Below are 19004 nucleotides of genomic sequence, written 5' to 3' on the forward strand. Positions count from 1 at the left end.
ATAGCTACTTACAGGCTACATGACAGACATTTCAAGTGACAACTTTTGGACCAAAACTTAAGACTGTTTATTTTCTATATGTCAGTTGTAATCCTTTCCACTGATCCTTTTTATCTTCAATCAGTTTTCACATAATGTTCCAAGAGTTCGGAAGTATTCATTTTGAATGGGCCCAATAACTGAAATTAGGATGACATGAGAGGAAGGCTGCTGAAGTGTCAGGATGGTGGTGAAAATTTTGTTCCACCCACAACAGTAGTTCTCCTCTTCCACAGCATGTTTGGCAGCAAATGTAAGTAAAGAGTTGTATAGGCAGACCAGACACCTCATCCAATGATACAAGCAAGATCAAGCCCACCCCACCGAGTCCCATTCTAGATGTGTTTCTTTGCCACATTAACTGAATGTTGTCCATGAATAACTACCAGGAATGTGTCATAACTGAAGATTCCAAAACCAAATCCTTTATTTTTCACAACTGTATAAATGTGCTCCAAGTATTTATGTCCAAGACAAAGTTTAAAAGAAACATGCTGTACAGCAAACTTTGATCAGTTTGCTGGTGTATTAACTCCTCTCATCTGTTAAACTTAGTTACAATACCAGTCATGGTAAGATACATTTTGAGTTCAAGAAGTGTAGCACGATGTTTAGCTATTACAGCTTGTGCACACATGTTGCACTTCCGGTAAGAGATGCAGAGAGATATGCACTGTAACACTGGAAACTAGATTGATTCACTTTAAATAGCATCAATATCAATGTCCTCTTCCTTGTTGTTTGCAGGCTTCACAGTTTCAACCTTAGGTACACTGGCCGTCTTGGAGTACACCACCTGCACAAAGAGGTAGGTTTCATTAGTGCAATGAAGTCAACAAGCTTGAGGTATTCTAAATGTAGATGGCTATTACAGTAAATATGCCTGCATGGGAGTACAAAATCCTGTTTCAAATCAAAGACTTGGTTGCCGTTAGGTTATTGCTACAGATATTTTTAAAGATAGATTTAACCAACTTTTCAAAGCCGAGCTTAACACATACTTCAATATTTTCATCTTCATCCTCTTCCTCCTCATTGCCAGATGACTCCTCTTCAGCTTCTTTCAGCCATTTAATGAAGGGTTCTGCTTTGACACGAATTTCTTTGGCAAGCTCTTTAGAGACATATTTCTTCGAGGCCTACAAGAGAAGACTGATGTCAATTCTATGCACTGCATTGTTTCCTTACCTCAACATTTAATGAACAACTTGGAACTTAATATCTACGAGTACATGCTGAGGTTTGCCTCTTCCCACATTATGGAGGGCAGTTGGGCTGGAAATGTGACAGAGGAGTGGGTCAGTCAGTGCATACAATTCCACAGGCATGAGAAATCAATGTTTGAATTTTTAACCCCAAACTTTTTAAGGGAGGATCCTATGTACCGATGTACAAGTTATCTCATCCCCCTTCCCAGGCTACCATCTCCTTCCCTCCCTCTGTACTCTTGGAGATTAAGTTCTATCAAAGAGCAAAATCCTGCAGCACAATCACACAATTCATAAATGCCATCACTGCCATTCAAACAGGTGTATATTTACAAGTTTGATTATTTGTGAGATTTATCTTGCTATTTAATTAATACAGACCTTTTCCGCCCAGCTCAGAATGACCTCCTCTTCCAGAAGATCTGCATCATACATTTCCTTCAGGATATGTGGAATTTTAGAAATCAGCTGAGACTGATGCATGGCTACCACACACTCCAGGCCATGAAGAAGGTATCTTTGAGCCTTCTTATTGTTGTGGCAGAACTGTGAAATGAATTGAGATGATTAGGGAACAGAAATCCATTTGCATACCCGAGCCTTATTAGCCACTTCCCAGACTGCAATAGGCAACTCGGGGTTTACCCAAACCAATGAGCAAGCTGTCGCAAGAGAACACTTGAATTTTACTTTGGGGCTGCAGGATGCTTTGCCTTCTCCGCATCCAGTGATGAAACTCAGTGAGCTGTCTGCAGAGGCATGGAATACTCCATCCAATTTGAACCACCCACAGTATTTCCATACCAGACACACAGGCCATTGCCCTATCACCCAGCATAGAAACCAAGAGACGGCTAATGAGGGAAGGAGTGTGTAACTAACTTTCTGGAGTTAATTTACCAGAGAAGTGTAAACAAATGCAGGAAAAGCATTGCAAATAAATCAATTGTTGAAACAGAATACAACTTGCAGCTTGATTGTATGTCACTCTAATTTTGAGTTCTAAATGCTGTCGCTTCACCGTGTTTTAGGTGTATGATAAATCACTGGTAGAACTTACACGCAAGAAATGTCGCCTGTACTTCTTTATCTGCTCTCTGATCTTTTCATCAAAGAGGACTTCAGTCAATACCAGGGGTCCCATAGCTTTGACATCCAGTCTTTCTGCTTCTGCCACTATATCTTTATCAGATGTTTCTATGACACCTTCTTCCTTCTTTTTCTGAAAATATAAAAAACATGCTACTATACTTGCAACCATGCTGGCTATACCTAAATTCCTTAATAGTTAGTTCACTTAATGAATGAGCCAGCTACTCTAGTTAAAAGGTTATGTCATTTCAGCACAACAGGAGCACACTAATATCCTCTTTTACCTTAACAAAGTCAAATAGTATATTAACTCTTTCTTCAATAGTCCTTTCTAGGTCATCAGTCAGGGTGAGAACTTTTGCATGATCGCTGATTTCATCCATTCTGCGTCTCTGGGCTTCTTCGGTTGTGTCTTCACCCCAGTCGTCGTCATCATCATCCTGAAAAGTAAAAGTGGTTAATGTAACAAGTGAGAACATGAATGTAACACAAAGAACCACTTTGACACACACCTCTCATATATATAGGTAAGCAATGACCTGGAATACATTTCTCTCTCATTCAATTTGACCATGTGTACTTACCACATGTGGAGGACTAAGCTCTTCTGGTGCTGCTGACTGTGGGGATGGTGTCTCAGTATTAGACACAGAACCATTCTCTTTATCCTTGCCTTTTCTATTCTTCTTTTCTTTCTCTTTCTTGCCTGTACCAGTCTCACTGCTCTCTGCAAACATTAACAAGTCTTCATTCAATAGCTGCTTTCAAACAGTTTCATCTGATGTTTCAGTTTCAGTCACAGCTGCCCCAACACCTCTAAATATAGCTTATGAAATTTTACTTCACTGTTTCCAGGTGAGCATAATCGTAGTTTCATCTGAACCAGGGGCTGGCAAGACTGCTTAATATGTATTTTGGGGCGATAGCTTTTTCTCAAGCCAACACTGTGAGGTTGCCTTTTAGAAAAGACACATGGAAAACACCTGACTCTGAGTCAGACACCAAAAGAAATACCAAAACCAATCACCTCTAAGTGAACATTCAGAGTGCTACTAATTGCGTGTGTTACAGAACTAAACTTTTCTAGATCCAGCATAACCCAAAGTGTTGACAATAGTTGACCAGCTACTTGCAGTTACAGAAAAAGTACTCTCTGTGTGACAATATAGAAAACTAGAAGGCAGTGCTCTCATCTCATGTAGACCAGGATGTACAGAATTTGCTCATGGAGAATAACAGCAATGGCTAGGATGTTAAGAGTCTATATAACAGATGGCCTCACCTACAGAGGCCACTGGAATAGGTCAGACTATGCTTACTATAGCAAGCTTAAATTGAAGCAGACAAGTAGTTATCTGCCACAGAGTGTTGCTTGCATAAAATAGTTTCAAAGAATGGTACCCTGCCAGCCTAATTTATGATCTGTCCTTTGGTGCACCAAAACCAGAGGAATTTATTCACTTACCAGGTGGGTTTTTGAGGATGAATGTGCAGAGTTTATGGTTTGTGTCAAGCATGCCTCGATAGCCACAGGCTTTGCAAGAGTTACCAATGGTTTGTTTCCTAGGATTGACATGCTGTCAAAAAAAAGTAGTAGTTTTAATGCCTGCCATCTTCCCAATTACCTTGGCACTAAATGCAAAGTAAGAATTTTTCATTGCTACTCTAAAAGCCTGGAGGGGAAGGAAAACTCAACGTTCAAAGGTCTTATTACCTTGCAAAAGAGCCCCTTCTCCCTCTTGTGTGGTAACCACAGCAAGGTCTTGAGGTTCAGGAAACAGGAAGTTTCCGAGACCTTCTTGAAATGGTGACACACCAAAAAAAAAAAAAAAAAAAAAAAAAAAAAAAAAAAAAAAAACCTCCTTTGCACAGTAGTCAATGGAGAGATACAGTTTTGGGAGTGCTAGTACTCCCCTGCCCCCCAAGGAGAAGGCATCTCAGCAGAACCTCAAGTTGGGGAAGGCAATGCAGTTTTAGATTCAGTTCAAGGTGCTGCATTTCACTTTTCAAGCACCCAATGGTCCAGGACAAGAAACGAATGAGGCACACAAACACGTGGAGGAGAAATCTGACAAAATTTAACTAGCATACTCAAAATTCAGGACAGTACAATCCTAATACATGTCTATTCAAAAGACCCAATGAGTTCAGCAAGACTTCTATATATGCAACTATAGGGTTGCAATGTCATATATTCAATGACTTCACATTACTGTTTCCCCTGATACAAATGCTGAAGCATAAGCTATGCAAGGAAAGGAAACCTCCAGTTAAAGTGAAAGCTCAGCTGTATATTTACTTCATTTCTTATTTTTAATTAAATAACTTATGGCACTGCAGATAGGATTTACAGGCAGCCTCCTATCCTGGCACTTACTAGACAAATGTGTGGCACTCCAGCATTAGCCACTTTCAGACAATGCATTGCAAATTATATTGTCAGTCTTTAAAAGACACCTGTGAACATTCTGAAAGTAGTACCTACCAGATCAGTTTCGGGATTCTCACACTCAGGACAGAGAACAAATTTTTTAATGAACCCATCCAACATGTCTTGTAGCTTATTCGCCTCATGAGATCCATTGACAATGTAACGGTCATTCTTAACATCAAACTGGGTCTGCGCTCCCAGCTCACAACCAAAAAATTTGGTGGGATCTAATAAAAGGAAAAAAATTATTACGACTCTGCAATGGCTTTTTTCCCACCCCAATTTATGTTCAAAACATCAGCAGGCTCTTGCTACATTAATAACAGTAAAAAAAGAAGTTGGAACTCTTTTTTTAACCACAGCATGTTTCACTATCAATCTGAAGACCAGTGCCAAAATTCCCTGTCCACAACAGCATCATTTAGGAGCGCTGGTTATAACCAGCTCAGTAATGCTATTTGTTAAATATAAGGCAGTACAAAACTAAACATTGTGTCATCTTAAAAGTACTGTTAGTCGTGTCAGGCTACACTGTTTCCTTACAGTTTCCTTCTCGCCTTAGGGGCTTCTACTGACTTCATGAGACAAAAAGACAAGGTTGTGTATGTTGACTGATGCAGAAGCAGCTGCATGGCAATTGCTAGTACACTTGGAATGTTCAAATTTGATACAGGAGCAATCTGAGCAGGGCCTGATTTTTCTGTGCAAGTTAAATTTGTGCAGTGTTAGAACAAATGACATAGGCAAGTTTTTAGTGTCTTGTACAAAAAGAAGGGATGGCAGAGTAAAATGTCTATGCACCAACTTACACGTAGGAGGCCGATTAAGCGCCTTTGCAACGTCAACCATGTTGACTATAACTGTCTTTATCCCATTTCCTTTGCCCTCAACCTAGGAAGAGAAGATTTGTTAAACATGCTTATTCAACCCAGCTCAATTCAGGAGTTTTAAACAGGTGAAATTCAAGCTAGGCCTTAAGAAATTTAAATATTGCAGCAACTACCTTGGCAATCAGACGGGGCATTTTGTAGCGATAGAACTGATCTGAAACACTGCGGTTGACATTGACAGACATTTTGGCTTATTAGTAGCTTTATCAATAAGATGGAGAGATCTTTGATTGCAACTTTTTGGTATCTTCTGTCTGGAGAAGACGTGATGACATAAACGACTGCAAGAGTTCTCGGTCTCTGACATGAAAAATTTTTCGCCACCGAGGCTGTGAGGTTCTTGCTTGTATGCTATATTTCCCCAATACAGGTACCAATGGCTGCGCAACAGCTCTGCAAATTAAGAAAGCAAGATTTAGTTTCTGTAGCACTGAGGATAACATTCATGCAAGACTCAGCCAATGTCAATAGATAGCGCTTGGAAACCATTTTAGGGGCTAGGTCAACTTTAGCAAAATGTCATTTGTTAACTTTTTCCATTTACCACCCAAGACAGAATTAAAGTATGTGTGAGCAAAGGCTACATTTTTTTTATTTTCTTAAAACACAGCATTGCCAAGTCTAAATAGCCAACTGAACCTTTTGTATCTTTAAACAATCATATGCGAAGAACAACTTTTTATAATATTAAACACTATATAAGTTATATATATAAATCGTCTACTTGGTTGTTAAGCTGCTTGACAAAAATGGGCAGATAGAATATTAAAACCAAACAACTGTAAAAGTAACATGAGTGAATTATGCCTGCTTCTGCCAAGAACAGTGAACTTGGTACAATTATAAGCCTTTTATGTTGCATGTTGACTCTTACGTTTACTTTGCAACAGTAATAACTTGACACATTCCATTGCATAGTCACTCTGCACCTATTTAGCAGGTGGATATTTTCATTAAACCTTTACCAGTTAATGTTAACGTTGAACCAGCCCTTGCTTTCAGTGGGAGTTCATATGAAAGGCACCTCCTACATATTTTAAGTCTCTTGTATCCTCAAGGGTATACTGTGCTAGTAAGTGAATGTTGGAGTGGGGCCATGCCTACTTAATCAGCACCACTAAAATTTATCTGAACCACCTCATTACACAAGTCCCTTGCCATAAAGAACAATTGCCTGTACTTATTTAAGCGAATCAAAGCTGTTTACGCCAAAACAACCAGTAACACAGCAGATAAGGTTTCAAGCATGGAACTTTGCTCTCCCACCCTTTCCACCACATGACCGAAACACGTGCCTGCAGCAGCATGAAAAGACCCCCCCAAAAATATCCGAAGTAAAAAAAGAAACACAAATGCGGCGGGGTGGAGTGGGGAAGCAAAACCCCTACACTAAATACTTTGGAACCTGGAGGAAAAAGAAAACGTGATGCTTTTACCTGCTGGGGAGAAAAGCCATTCACACGCCACGAGGCCTTCGCGTCTAAAGAGCACTTCCGCTCCCTCCCTCCCTTTGGTTTAATGAAAAAACAAAAGCCCCAAAAAACCCCACCTCCCCTTCACCCAGGCGTCGGAATGACTCAGAAATGCAGCAATTAAGCACTGAGTCAGCCTTAAATACGAGGGGAGGCAGCGTGCCGCGCAGGCGCTTCTCCTCTCTTCCCCTCCCTCCGATCTCCTCTCCCCCGCCCCGCGTCGCTCTCTGAACCCGGGAAAAAGAGAGGCATCGGGAGAGAAAGAGACCGACCGACCGATCGAGAGAAAGGAGCCCCCGCCCTCCTCCACCCTCCCGGCGCTGCGGGTTTAGGAACTGCGCCACAGAGCGCGCACTCTCCCCAACCACCGCGTCTCCCTCGCCGCCCCTCCCTCCGCCCAGCATCACGAGGGAGGGAGGCGCGGAAGACCTGGCAGCCGCCATCTTGTGGAGCAACCCGCGACCGGGGGGGGGGGGGGAGAGAGAAGAGAAGAACCCTGGATAAAAAGCGCAGCGGCGACCACCGTCTTTATTATACACCCCTCCGCCTCATCTTACCGCCCCACTTTCCTACCGCGGAATGAGGGACGGGGGCCGCGGCATCGCTCTCAGACGCCCCCCCCCACGAGAGAACTAGAAAAGGGGCTTATTGTTATCATTTAAGTGAAAAACCTCACGAAAAGGGGCCCCAGAGGCCTCTGCCCCATGGCCGCCCCCACCACCCTCGCTATCCCCCACCCTCCGTTTCTTTCCCTCATGAGGCCCCGCTTCGCCTTCCCACAAAACCACCCCCGACCCACCGCCGCGTCCCCTCAGGAGAAGGGAGCCCCTTCAAGCCCCCCGCCTGTTCAAACGGCCGCCGCCTCCCTCGCGACTCACCGTTTTCGTCCAATACAGACATAAACCCAACGCTGCTCGCCCGGGGCTGTGACGAAGGCCGAATCGGTGTTGAGGAGAAACGATGAGCGACGTCGGGGGGTTGAAGGGGGGGAAGAGAGAGGTGTAGCCACCGAGCACCCGGACGCTGGAAGGGGGCGGTGTGGTGTTTCTTCTTCTTCGTCTTCCTCTCCTCTCCTCCTGCTCCCCTTCCTCCTGCAGTCCTTTCAAAGTAGACGTATATTACTTAAATATATAGAGATATATATATATATGTCTCCGCTCTCTTCTGTGTCCGCTGGTCGAGGGCGGAGGAGGCCGGCGCCGCAACCGCCAGGAAGAGGGGAGGGGGGGTCCGAGCGTCCTGAGGCGGGCGGGATCAGCGGGAGCGGCCGTGCCGGTTGCTCTGCCGGGAGGGAAATAGAGTCAGCTGAGGCAGCATTGTTAGATGGGGTTGGCGGCGGGGGCGCGCGCGCGGGTGGCGCGCGAAGTCGCGGAGGGGGGCGGAGGAACGGCGCGCGCGCACCTCAAGGCTCGGCAAAACCTGCCGTAGAGGCAACCGAGGCGCTTCTTTCTTTCTTTTAAACTGGGAGCTCGCGCGCGATCGTAGGGCGGTGAGGAGGGGTAGGGGGCAGGCCATAATGGCCGCCGAGCACTTACCTCTAGAATGTTCTCGCTCCGACTGAACAACGCCGTCGCCAAGGCTGAGATCAATCAGCCGCCGGCGAGGACGCGCCCACCCCACCGCGGTATTGGCTGCGCGCTTTGACTTCGGCCGGTCTCATTGGTTCCGGGCTCCTGTCTGTCATGGCGCTTGGTGACCTCCCCCTCCCCACGTCTCTTCCCTCTCCTTCTCTCTCAACATCCCGCCCCCCCCCCCGCACGCGCCACCTCCCTGGCCGGCCGCTACGATCGAAGAACTACCAGCGCCCGAAAGGACATCGCGTTTACAAGACGAGGCCAGAGTCTCGCGAGAGTTCAAGCTGAGGGGGAAGAATGAGTCAGTGCCTGGCACGTGGGGGGAGGGGAGGGAGCGCGGTTCTTGCTCGCCTCGCTTCGTAACGTGAAGACGAGATAAGAGGGTCGGGAGTTATGTTAAGGAGCAATAGCGTAAAATGTACCTCTCTAAATCCTTTTAAAGGTCGTGCCGATTCTGTTCTCTTGATATGAAAAGTAACTGCATGAAACTAAAGAGGTGGTCTGAACTTGAGATGAGAGAATCATCGAATCAGTTGGAAGAGAGCCAGGGGTCATCTAGTCCAGCCCTCCTGCAATGCAGGAATCTCAACTAAAGCATCTATAATGGCCATCCAACCTCTGTTTAAAAACCTCCAAGGAAGGAGAGTCCACCACCTCCCAAGGGAGACCATTCCACGGCTGAACAGCTCTTGCCGTCAGAAAGTTATTCCTGAAGTAATAATAATAATAATAATAATAATTTATTATTTATACCCCGCCCATCTGGCTGGGTTTCCCCAGCCACTCTGGGTGGTTTCCAACAAAACACTAAAATACAATAACCTATTAAACATTAAAAGCTTCCCTAAAGTTTAGTCGGAATCTTGTTTCTTGTAACTTGAAGCCATTGGTTCAAGTCCTACCCTCCAGAGCAGGAGAAAACAAGCTTGCTCCATCTTCCATGTGACAGCCCTTCAGATATTTGAAGATGGCCATCATAAATACAACCAGAGCTTATGATAAAGGGCCTCACAGCATTTAACCCGTGTACATCATTGAGCACTGCTCAGATTGACCCTTCTGCTGAGGAAAGCCTGAGGACTGTGGTATATATATATACACATGACAGGAACATAGACGCAGATCCTCCTATACAAACACTTATTATACGAAAATTCAGTTATCCAAACACGAATTGGTACACAAACCTTGCTATGCACACCACAGATTCAGATTTCCGAAGAGCTGGGCCTGCCTGTAGTACTGTAAACAAATAAGCCACCTTAAACAAGCCTTGCTTTTTGTCTTTTGTTGGTCCTCAGGAGCCGTTTCACCAAAAACCATGGAGAAAGGCGGGAGAGATTGAAGAAGAAGAAGAAGAAGAAGAGTTTGGATTTGATATCCCGCCTTTCACTCCCCTTCAGGAGTCTCAAAGCGGCTAACATTCTCCTTTCCCTTCCTCCCCCACAACAAACACTCTGTGAGGTGAGTGAGGCTGAGAGACTTCAGAGAAGTGTGACTAGCCCAAGGTCTGCAGCCGCATGTGGAGAAGCAGAGACGCGAACCTGGTTCACCAGATTACGAGACTACCGCTCTTAACCACTACACCACACTGGCTCTCATTGGACAAATCAGAGCATTTTTCCTTCCATGTTTGCCTTCTGCAAGGTTTCAGAAGGTTCCCCTGGTTTTTAACATCATTTTGGGGTAAAAATTCTGTGGTTGGGAGCGCATTAGAAATTTTCTCATAGGAATCGATGGAAATCACCAACCTATTATGCAAACACTTAACAAACTATTTTATGAGAACACATTATGCTTGGATAGGAGGACCTGCATCGGTTGTGTTTTCATGGCACATTTGCTAGTCCTCTTGGCTCGTGGGACCAAACTTGATCAACTCCTTGCACATACCAACGTCTCAGGAGTTCTGTTACACACCATGTTGGTACCTACTGAAGGTCTAGAGCAGTGTTTCTCAACCAGTGTTCCGCGGCACACTAGTGTGCTGCGAGACGTTGCCTGGTGTGCCGTGGGAGGGAGGCGTGCGAGTCGGGCGGCGAGAGGCGGGGCGGCGGCGGCATCTGCTGGATGCAAATCCAAACATGGCGGGCGCCTCCCTCGCTCCTTTGTAGGCGGACCATCGAGAGAGAAAGAAAAGGAGGCGAAAGAGCGAGAGAAGGCGCCTGCGCGGAAAGAGGAGCAAGCAGTGCGCCTGCGCGGCGCGGCGCCCGAGTGCATTGAAATTCCGTGAAGAGGGGAGGGGGGGCTGGAAAAGAGAGAAAGGAAAGATTTTTCATTTTTTTTTAAAAAAAAAAAGGAAGAGGGAAAGAAGAGAAAAAGCGGCAGAAGCTGAGGGGAAGATTTCCGTGAGGGAGAGAGAGAGAGAAACGCGGGGCTGGCGGGACCCCTCCTCTTCCGCCACGCGTCGCCCGCCACCGCCTCAGAATCTCCTCAGGAGCGGCGGCGGCTGCTCCCCCTCGCCCCTTTCCTCCCCCAGCCCCTCCCAACCCCCGGACGAGGGATGCGAGGCGGCGCCGCTGAGAGGACGGGAAGGCCCCCGGCAGCGGGGTCGGCTCGAGCAAGGAGGGGCGAGCGCTAGCCGGCTGGCTCTAGCCCGGCAGGAGGAGGAGGAGGAGGAGCTCGCCGTCGCTTCCACAGCGGCCGCCCCACACTCCCCTCCCCGGGCACCGGCGGGGAGAATGACGGAGCTCCAGTCCGCGCTGCTACTGCGGAGACAGCTGGCTGGTCGGTCCGTCCGTCGGTCGGGGCAAAACACATCACAGTGCAGGCAGGGGCAGGCAGGCCCGTCTCTCCCTGCCCCCCCTCGGACCTGGCCGGCCTGGGGTTTGCACCCCAAACATTCATGTCCACCCCAGCTACACAAGCCACACCTTGCTCTCAGTTCGATCTGTCAAATAACTCACCTATCATTCACATAAAGAACCTAGTCTATCCTCAAACGTCAGAATGTACCTCCTCTCTAGCTTCCCCCACTTCATCTAGGCACTTTCAGCCCTTACTTAACCCACCCCAGCCTGCTTACTCTTCCTTCATTTGCTATAAAAACTAAATACAGAGAGAGACTGAGAGCTGTTGACGAAGAGCTACGTGTGTGTCTTTCTTCGATTCCAGCCAGAATATCAGCTTTGTGTTCAGCCAAACAGGCCCAGGTTGCGCACTGAATAAAGTATTTTATAATTTTTCATATTTCTGTTTACTTACTATTTCATAATAAAGTAATTATAAAATACTTTCTTTGTGTTTATTTGATTCCTATTAAAGAGAGTTACTTTATATATAGTCAATATAGGCACAGAGTTAATTTTTTAAACATTTTCTAATGGTGGTGTGCCTCGAGATTTTTTTCATGAGACAAGTGTGCCTTTGCCCAAAAAAGGTTGGGAAAGACTGGTCTAGAGTGCTGCGAGTGGAAATGGACTATACATACAGGTGAAATGCACTGAGATGAGAAGGTTTTTTCAGCTGTAAATACCTTCAAGATGTACTAATGCAAGGGACTAATTTTATGTGTGGTTCCTGTGCCCTTTGCACAGGAATCGCACTTATTATCAGACCAAATTCATATCGCCTGGTTCTGTTTTAGACATACTATAAGGCCATACTCTCACCCATGTGCTGTGAATAGATTACGCCATGTTGTTCAAGGCCACCCAATAATCAGCAAATTTTCCTAGTTGCAACTGCAGAGTACTCTGCTCTCCTGGAGAAGTGATCTCTGCTGCACCTTGCTCCCTTTCAAAGAAACCAAAACTGGAATGGCTAGAGGACGGGAGATTGCCGAGCAAACACCCCCGTAATCCTGTCTTTAGATTGCTGCAACTCCTCTTTGCCCCTTTTGCTGTATCTCCGCTCTTGAGTTTAATCAGGGTGGCGTCAGATGTCACAGCAGATGTTATCGTGGAGGATGAAGTCATCAGTGGCAACTGCCTCCTGTATTCGAGGCCTCTGAATACTGGTTGCCCCTGCCCCTGGCCACTGCTGGCATTGACCTCTGGGATGTTGACTATGAGGGAATTCAGCTCTCGAATGATACAGGGTTCCCCATATATCTGCTCTAAATTGTAATTTGCTTGTCCTTCTCTGTTCACCATCCCATTGTTTTCTCCTTCAACTTTCTCATCAGTAACTTATTGAATCAGAGAGACCTTTGGCACGGCGTTCTTTGCCTGCTACTTCGCCTGCCAACGTGAAGCCCATAGTTACTTTCCTGGGTTCCCCATGGCCTTGAACCCTTCCTACTTATAAAATGGCGACTGATAATGCGATGAGAAGTCTTTGGATAACACAAGTCTTAATGGTTCTTATTTGCTCCCCGCCCAATCAAAAACATGTTTTTGTGGTAAAACTGGAATCCAGCCTTTTTCGCTGGCTGAGGTGGGCCCAACGTCAGCTACCTGAAATTTGTCCAGAGTAAGAAATGCGTATTGAAGGGTAAAAATGGATGATTACCAGAGAAGCTGAAGGAAGACCAAAATTTGTAATTTGTTAAAATCAGTTAAAATTTGGATAAAATTGTATGATTGTATTGAAAACTAATAAAAATTATTTTAAAAAATATGAAATTTGTCCAGAGTATGAGTTGAACTCTTTAGGTATATTATGCAAAATGCATAAATTACTACACAGCCATTTTACCTGTTCCTTTTGCATGGTCACCCTAAATAAATAAGGCAGAAGATCCCTGGAGAGCTGCTACCAGCTGGTGGAAACAAGATGGAGCTAGATGGACCATTGGTCTGTGTCAATATAAGGGAACTTCCTGTAACCTTATGACTTTCTGGTTTGTATTTTAGATTGAGTTGGTGGTTCAGGAGGTGTAAATGGAGGTGGTCCTACAGTAAGGCAAGGTCTTGGGCAAATGCCTTTGGGGGATCCGGAATAGTGTGCTTCTTGGGCTAGGGAAATTCCCTGTGGACTGTTCCCACTTGTGAACCAGGGAGAAGTGTGTGCATGCCTGCACATGTGCATTTGGGTTTTCTGCTCCAGACCCCAAAATGCCATGGGTCAGCCTTAACTGTAAAATGGTCCATAAACCAAAATTTGGGCCTTCTTGGTCTAAGGGAGGCCCTTGTTGCCTCTTAAAATCGGGTCATTAAAGTTCCTATTGAGGGGGAAAGTCTCACCTGTAGATTTTTGCTGGTCTGCCTCTTTTTACTTTGAAAGAAAAACAACAACCCATGAGGCATAGGTTTAAGAAGATTGAAAGGCTTTTCTGCTGTGTTCTTGAAGGCAAGTAGAAAACCAGGTTATGAACATTGCTGTCTGTGTGTGGCAGTGCACTGACTATGAAATAGGACTCCCCGATGGGGAAAAAACAACTTGAAGAAGCCTTTGCCACGGCTAAAGAATGCATATGTGTTTTCTCTCTCAGTGCAGCTTACAGGCAAGAGACCCTCCTTCGCCATGGCTGCTGCCCTAGATACACATCTCTTTTCAGCCTAGTGCTTGAGGCAGCAGATTGCCAACCTATCAAATATGCACGTGATGCTGTTTCAATCAGGATCAAAAAGGAATAAAGTGTGCATGTGTGCATGTGTGCATGTGTGTGTGAGAGTGAGTGAGTGAGTGAGAGAGAGAATGAATTATCCTAAGGGAGCTCCGAAACGCACCCTTGAAATGCGTGATGAGATCCTACACGACATAGGTAGAGACTGATACGCGATCACTTATATCAAGCTCCCGAACAATTCCCCCTAAAAATAAGCAAAGACCTGGGCGATATCGCAAGCCAAAACACCCATTCGTCCAGAAAAGTGCATCAAGGAACCTCTCTGCTAAGGGAAGTTGCTATACAGGCAGCGTGCCATTTGCCGAATGTCTCCCTCGGTTTCGTAAGGCAACATTTCTGGTTAATCAATTACAGCCGCGAAAAAATGCAGTCCTGCCAGTGTCCGCTTCATTGTATGCAACGCTGGGGGCGGGGCGGGGGGGGGGGAAAGCTACCCTACATTTGCCTCTGTTTGACACAATGAGCAAGCATTTCAAAACAGGATTTAGCTGTGCTGGAACATACAGTCAGCCTTCATTCTTCCACAGCATAATAAATGGGTATTAACTTAAAAGAGGCCTTTGGAAACCTTGCCCCTGCCGAATACTGCAGGCGCTGAGTCAGTGAACTTTGCAAAGCCTCACCCCTGACCCCGGGACATGCATGCAAAGCAGACAATTACACAAGTAATTCTGGTTGTAGGATACTAGCAGTGCTGGCTGCAGGTTTTTTTCTTTGGGGGGGGGCCCTCCCAGCTGATAGTGTCTCAAAGAGTGGAGGAGAAATTCAATACAGTAACACATTTAAAGCCAAATCTATCATATGTGTGCTTTCTCAGGCAGTAGACAAACCAAAACATTGCTATTTTTTGGAATTCACGCGAGATTTGCAATGCAGTTTTGCAACCCTGCTATGTTTACGAAAATTGCTCGTTAGGGAAAGTGTGCATGAAAACGAAGGAATTGGTGAAAATAATATACAAAAATGCACCATATTGCAAAAATTAGTAAAAATGTGTTTGTTAGGAGAACTTTTCATGAGGATTTTTTAAAATAAAAAATTGCCTATTGTTGCCAAATGCGGAGAACTCGATTTAAAATTGGGAAAAGGGCAGCCAGAGAGAGCTGAGATTGACAGATCCTTCCAGCCACTAGTTCCCAGCTGTTGCTACTCCTCTGCCTCTATCATTACTACCACCCGTTTGCTTGCCAGGCAGAGCCAATGAGCAAGCAGGCAATGGCCGTGACTTCTTCCTTCTCACCGTGGCAGTTGTTCAGTTCCCCATCTCCTCTGGGCCAGAGTGAGAGGCAGATGAGCGATCAGGCTGCAGCAGTGAAGAGAGCGAGCAGGTCCTGATGGCTCTTGTCAGCGGGCACCTTGCTGGGAGGGGAGTCATCTGGACCCTTGGCAGGAGCCCAAACAGCCTCGGCCCAGTATACCTGAAGGAGCATCTCCACCCCCATCGTTCAGCCCAGACACTGAGGTCCAGCACCAAGGGCCTTCTGGCAGTTCCCTCACGGCAAGAAGCCAAGTTACAGGAAACCAGGCAGAGGGCCTTCTCGGTAGTGGCACCCTCCCATCAGATGTCAAAGAGATAAACAACTACCTGACATTTAGAAGGCAGCCCTGTTTAGGGAAGTTTTTAATGTTTAATGCTGTATTGTGTTTTTAATATTCAACCCCCATCATTCTGAGGTCCAGCTATGAGGGCCTTCTGGTGGATCCCTCCCTGCAAGAAGTGAGGTTACAGGGAACCAGGCAGAGCGCCTTCTCGGCAGTGGCGCCCACCCTGTGGAACACCCTCCCATCAGATGTCAAGGAAATAAGCAACTATCCTACTTTTAAAAGACAGTTGAAGGCAGCCCTGTTTAGGGAAGTTTTTAATGTTTAATGCTGTCTTGTGTTTTTAATATTCGATTGGGAGCCACCCAGAGTGGCTAGTGAAATCCAGCCAGATGGACGGGGTAATAATAATAATAATAATAATAATAATAATAATAATAATAATAATAATAGTTATTATTATGCCAACTCTTGATGCCAGCCCCAGCTTGATCAAAACCACACTGAAACACACAAAAAACTGATACAGCTTATGTCCCAAAGCACATTGCAAATTGTTGCACTCTTTCTTCACTATTTCATTTGATTTCATTGATGAATCATTTCCTATGGAATACCCTGAAGCCGTTTGAAAGTAAAAACATCTCTAAAAACAATGTCAAATCCAACACTGATATAGACACAGATCCAATACAGATAGAGTATTTAGTTATTACATTTATACCACACCTTTCCCCCCAAGGAGCTCAAGGTGGTATGCATGGTTGTATTATTATTATTATTATTATTATTATTATTATTATTATTATTATTATTATTTAAATTTGTATACCACCCTTAATTCGTGGATCTCAGGGCGGTTCACAACATAAAATTACAATATAACGAACACAACAACCACCTGTCTGTCAGGCGCTTGGGAATTACAGTGCAAAGAACTTAGGTGGGTGGGACAACGGAGCTGTCTGTTGTCTGATGTCATAATGATTCCAAGTGATTGACAGGTGGGTTGTCCCATCCACCTGTCAAAGCTGGTCCTCAAGGGTGGGGACAGATAGCAATCTGGCCTGCTGTGCCAAAAATGCTCATCACCTCTGTCTTCCAAGAATGTCCGTATTTTCATATGTGACATGTCCGAGTGTATGGTGTTGTGCTAACAATAAAAAACTCACCTCCCCCATCACAGCCTTTTTTTTTCTGAGAGAGATCCCACAGTAGGTTGCAGTGTGTCCAGTGGATTCCTCTGCCGTGGATCTTTGCGGTGTACAGTGGATACGAATTAAATTCATTCCGGGGGTCCGTCCGCAACCCGAAAAGTCCGTAGGCAGAGGTGCCGCTTCTGTGCAAGCGTGATGTGATTGAGCGCATGTGTACAGAGCAAAACCCAGAAATATACACTTCTGGGTTTGCTGCGTTCATAACCTGAAAGTTACGTATCCAGAGTGGTATGTAACCAGAGGGTCCACTGTATAAGTCATCTCTGCCCACACACTCCACAGATCATAATACAGTGGTACCTCGGGTTAAGTACTTAATTCGTTCTGGAGGTCCGTTCTTAACCTGAAACTGTTCTTAACCTGAAGCACCACTTTAGCTAATGGGGTTTCCTGCTGCCGCTGCTCCGCCGGAGCACGATTTCTGTTCTCATCCTGAAGCAAAGTTCTTAACCTGAAGCACTATTTTTGGGTTAGCGGAGTCTGTAACCTGAAGCGTATGTAACCTGAGGTATCACTGTACTGGAATACTACCTGATTAGAAGGTTAAACGTGAGTGCAGCAAATAAACAGCCACACACTTTTTTCCCAAGCGTCAAAGCAAAGAAGGGAAAGGGTGCCATACTGAACTGGATGACGGTGAAAAGAAATGTCTTAAGAAATAAAACAGGTTGCTAATGTTCCATGTATGGTGGAACATTTCCGTAGGGGTGGGAAACTTTTTCCAGCCTGAGAGCCACATTGCCTTTGGAGCAACTTTCTGAGGGCCACAGGCAAAAGTTGACAATGCGAATTTTACCTTTGACCGGTAGGTTAGTTCCTTCCCTCTTGCACATCCCTTTTTATTGTCCAACCAGACAAGACAGAAACTTTCACAAGAGTTCCAGTCAGGCAAAAACACTTAAGGAGGGTGCAAAGCTTGGGGAGAGACGACCCCTAGGCATGAGATTTCCCCTTCCCTGCCCCACAGCATTTCTCTTCTCTTAATGAGAAGAGTGTTGACGAGTGTTGCTTTTCCCCTGATTAAAATACCATTTGACACCCTTTTCTTCTTCCTGTTTCTGTATTATTTCTCCTGATGCAGTCAGCGCAATTATTTGAAAAATGCTCGATGTTTTCCTTGCTGCCTCACACCCTTCTTTTTCCCATGAATTCTGAAAAGCAGATGGAGGAGGCGGCTGAGGAGGTTTGCCCTGTGTGAGCTTAGCTGCTGCAGGGGCAGAGTGGAAACGCAGGACTATTTCATAATGAGCCCAAGGTCATGTGATTGGAACAGCCGGTCACATTTTTTGAATGCTTTAGCGGTTTGTAGCTCCCATGTAGCTCCCCCAACCCCGGCCACAGGAAATCATGTTCCAAAATGAGAAGAGAAATCCCCCCATCTGAATGGTTCTTCCAAATGAAAGAATAAGGTTTGGCTATTGGTCTTTGCTTTCCGTGAAAACACATGCTGTAAAATAACTACCAATGTGTAATACAGTGGTACCTCAGGTTACATACGCTTCAGGTTACAGACTCTGCTAACCCAGAAATAGTACCTCGGGTTAAGAACTTTGCTTCAGGATGAGAACAGAACAGCGGCGGCACGGTGGCAGCGGGAGGCCCCATTAGCTAAAGTGGTGCTTCATGTTAAGAACAGTTTCAGGTTAACAACAGACCTCCGGAATGAATTAAGTACCGTACTTTTTGCCCTATAAGACGCACCAGACCATAAGACGCACCTAGTTTTGGGAGGAGGAAAACAAGAAAAAAAATATTCTGAATCTCAGAAGCCAGAACAGCAAGAGGGATCGCTGCACAGTGAAAGCAGCGATCCCTCTTGCTGTTCTGGCTTCTGGGATAGCTGTGCAGCCTGAATTCGCTCCATAAGATGCACACACATTTCCCCTTACTTTTTAGGAGGGAAGAAGTGTGTCTTATCGAGCAAAAAATACGGTACTTAACCCGAGGTACCACTGTATTTTAAAAACTGTGTATTTTAATATTTAAAAGGATTGGAGAAATGAAAGGGCAAGTGTGGGAACCATTGA

The 19004-nt window shown here is 45.3% G+C and overlaps 1 protein-coding gene across 3 annotated transcripts; it reads right to left on the minus strand.

The window, feature by feature from the left end:
• Positions 1 to 442: 442 nt before the first annotated feature.
• EIF5 (eukaryotic translation initiation factor 5) lies at positions 443 to 8820 on the minus strand. Of its 3 annotated transcripts, none has more exons than XM_081907897.1 (12): positions 8668 to 8820; positions 8011 to 8231; positions 5774 to 6053; positions 5580 to 5661; positions 4825 to 4997; positions 3805 to 3916; positions 2924 to 3066; positions 2624 to 2779; positions 2308 to 2469; positions 1629 to 1793; positions 1041 to 1178; positions 443 to 835 (listed from the first exon to the last, which is right to left on the minus strand). In XM_081907897.1, the coding sequence occupies exons 3-12, from the start codon at positions 5843 to 5845 to the stop codon at positions 743 to 745; spliced, it is 1296 nt and encodes a 431-aa protein (XP_081764023.1). In that variant the 5' UTR covers positions 5846 to 6053; positions 8011 to 8231; positions 8668 to 8820; the 3' UTR covers positions 443 to 742. The 3 variants fall into 3 exon arrangements, with proteins under 3 accessions (XP_081764023.1, XP_081764022.1, XP_081764024.1); XM_081907896.1 differs by having other exon boundaries at positions 8011 to 8413; positions 8668 to 8816; XM_081907898.1 differs by lacking the exons at positions 8011 to 8231; positions 8668 to 8820 and adding an exon at positions 7097 to 7228.
• Positions 8821 to 19004: the final 10184 nt, after the last annotated feature.

This window comes from Podarcis melisellensis, assembly GCF_964234715.1.
Source record: "Podarcis melisellensis genome assembly, chromosome: 1".
Lineage (NCBI taxonomy): Eukaryota > Metazoa > Chordata > Lepidosauria > Squamata > Lacertidae > Podarcis > Podarcis melisellensis.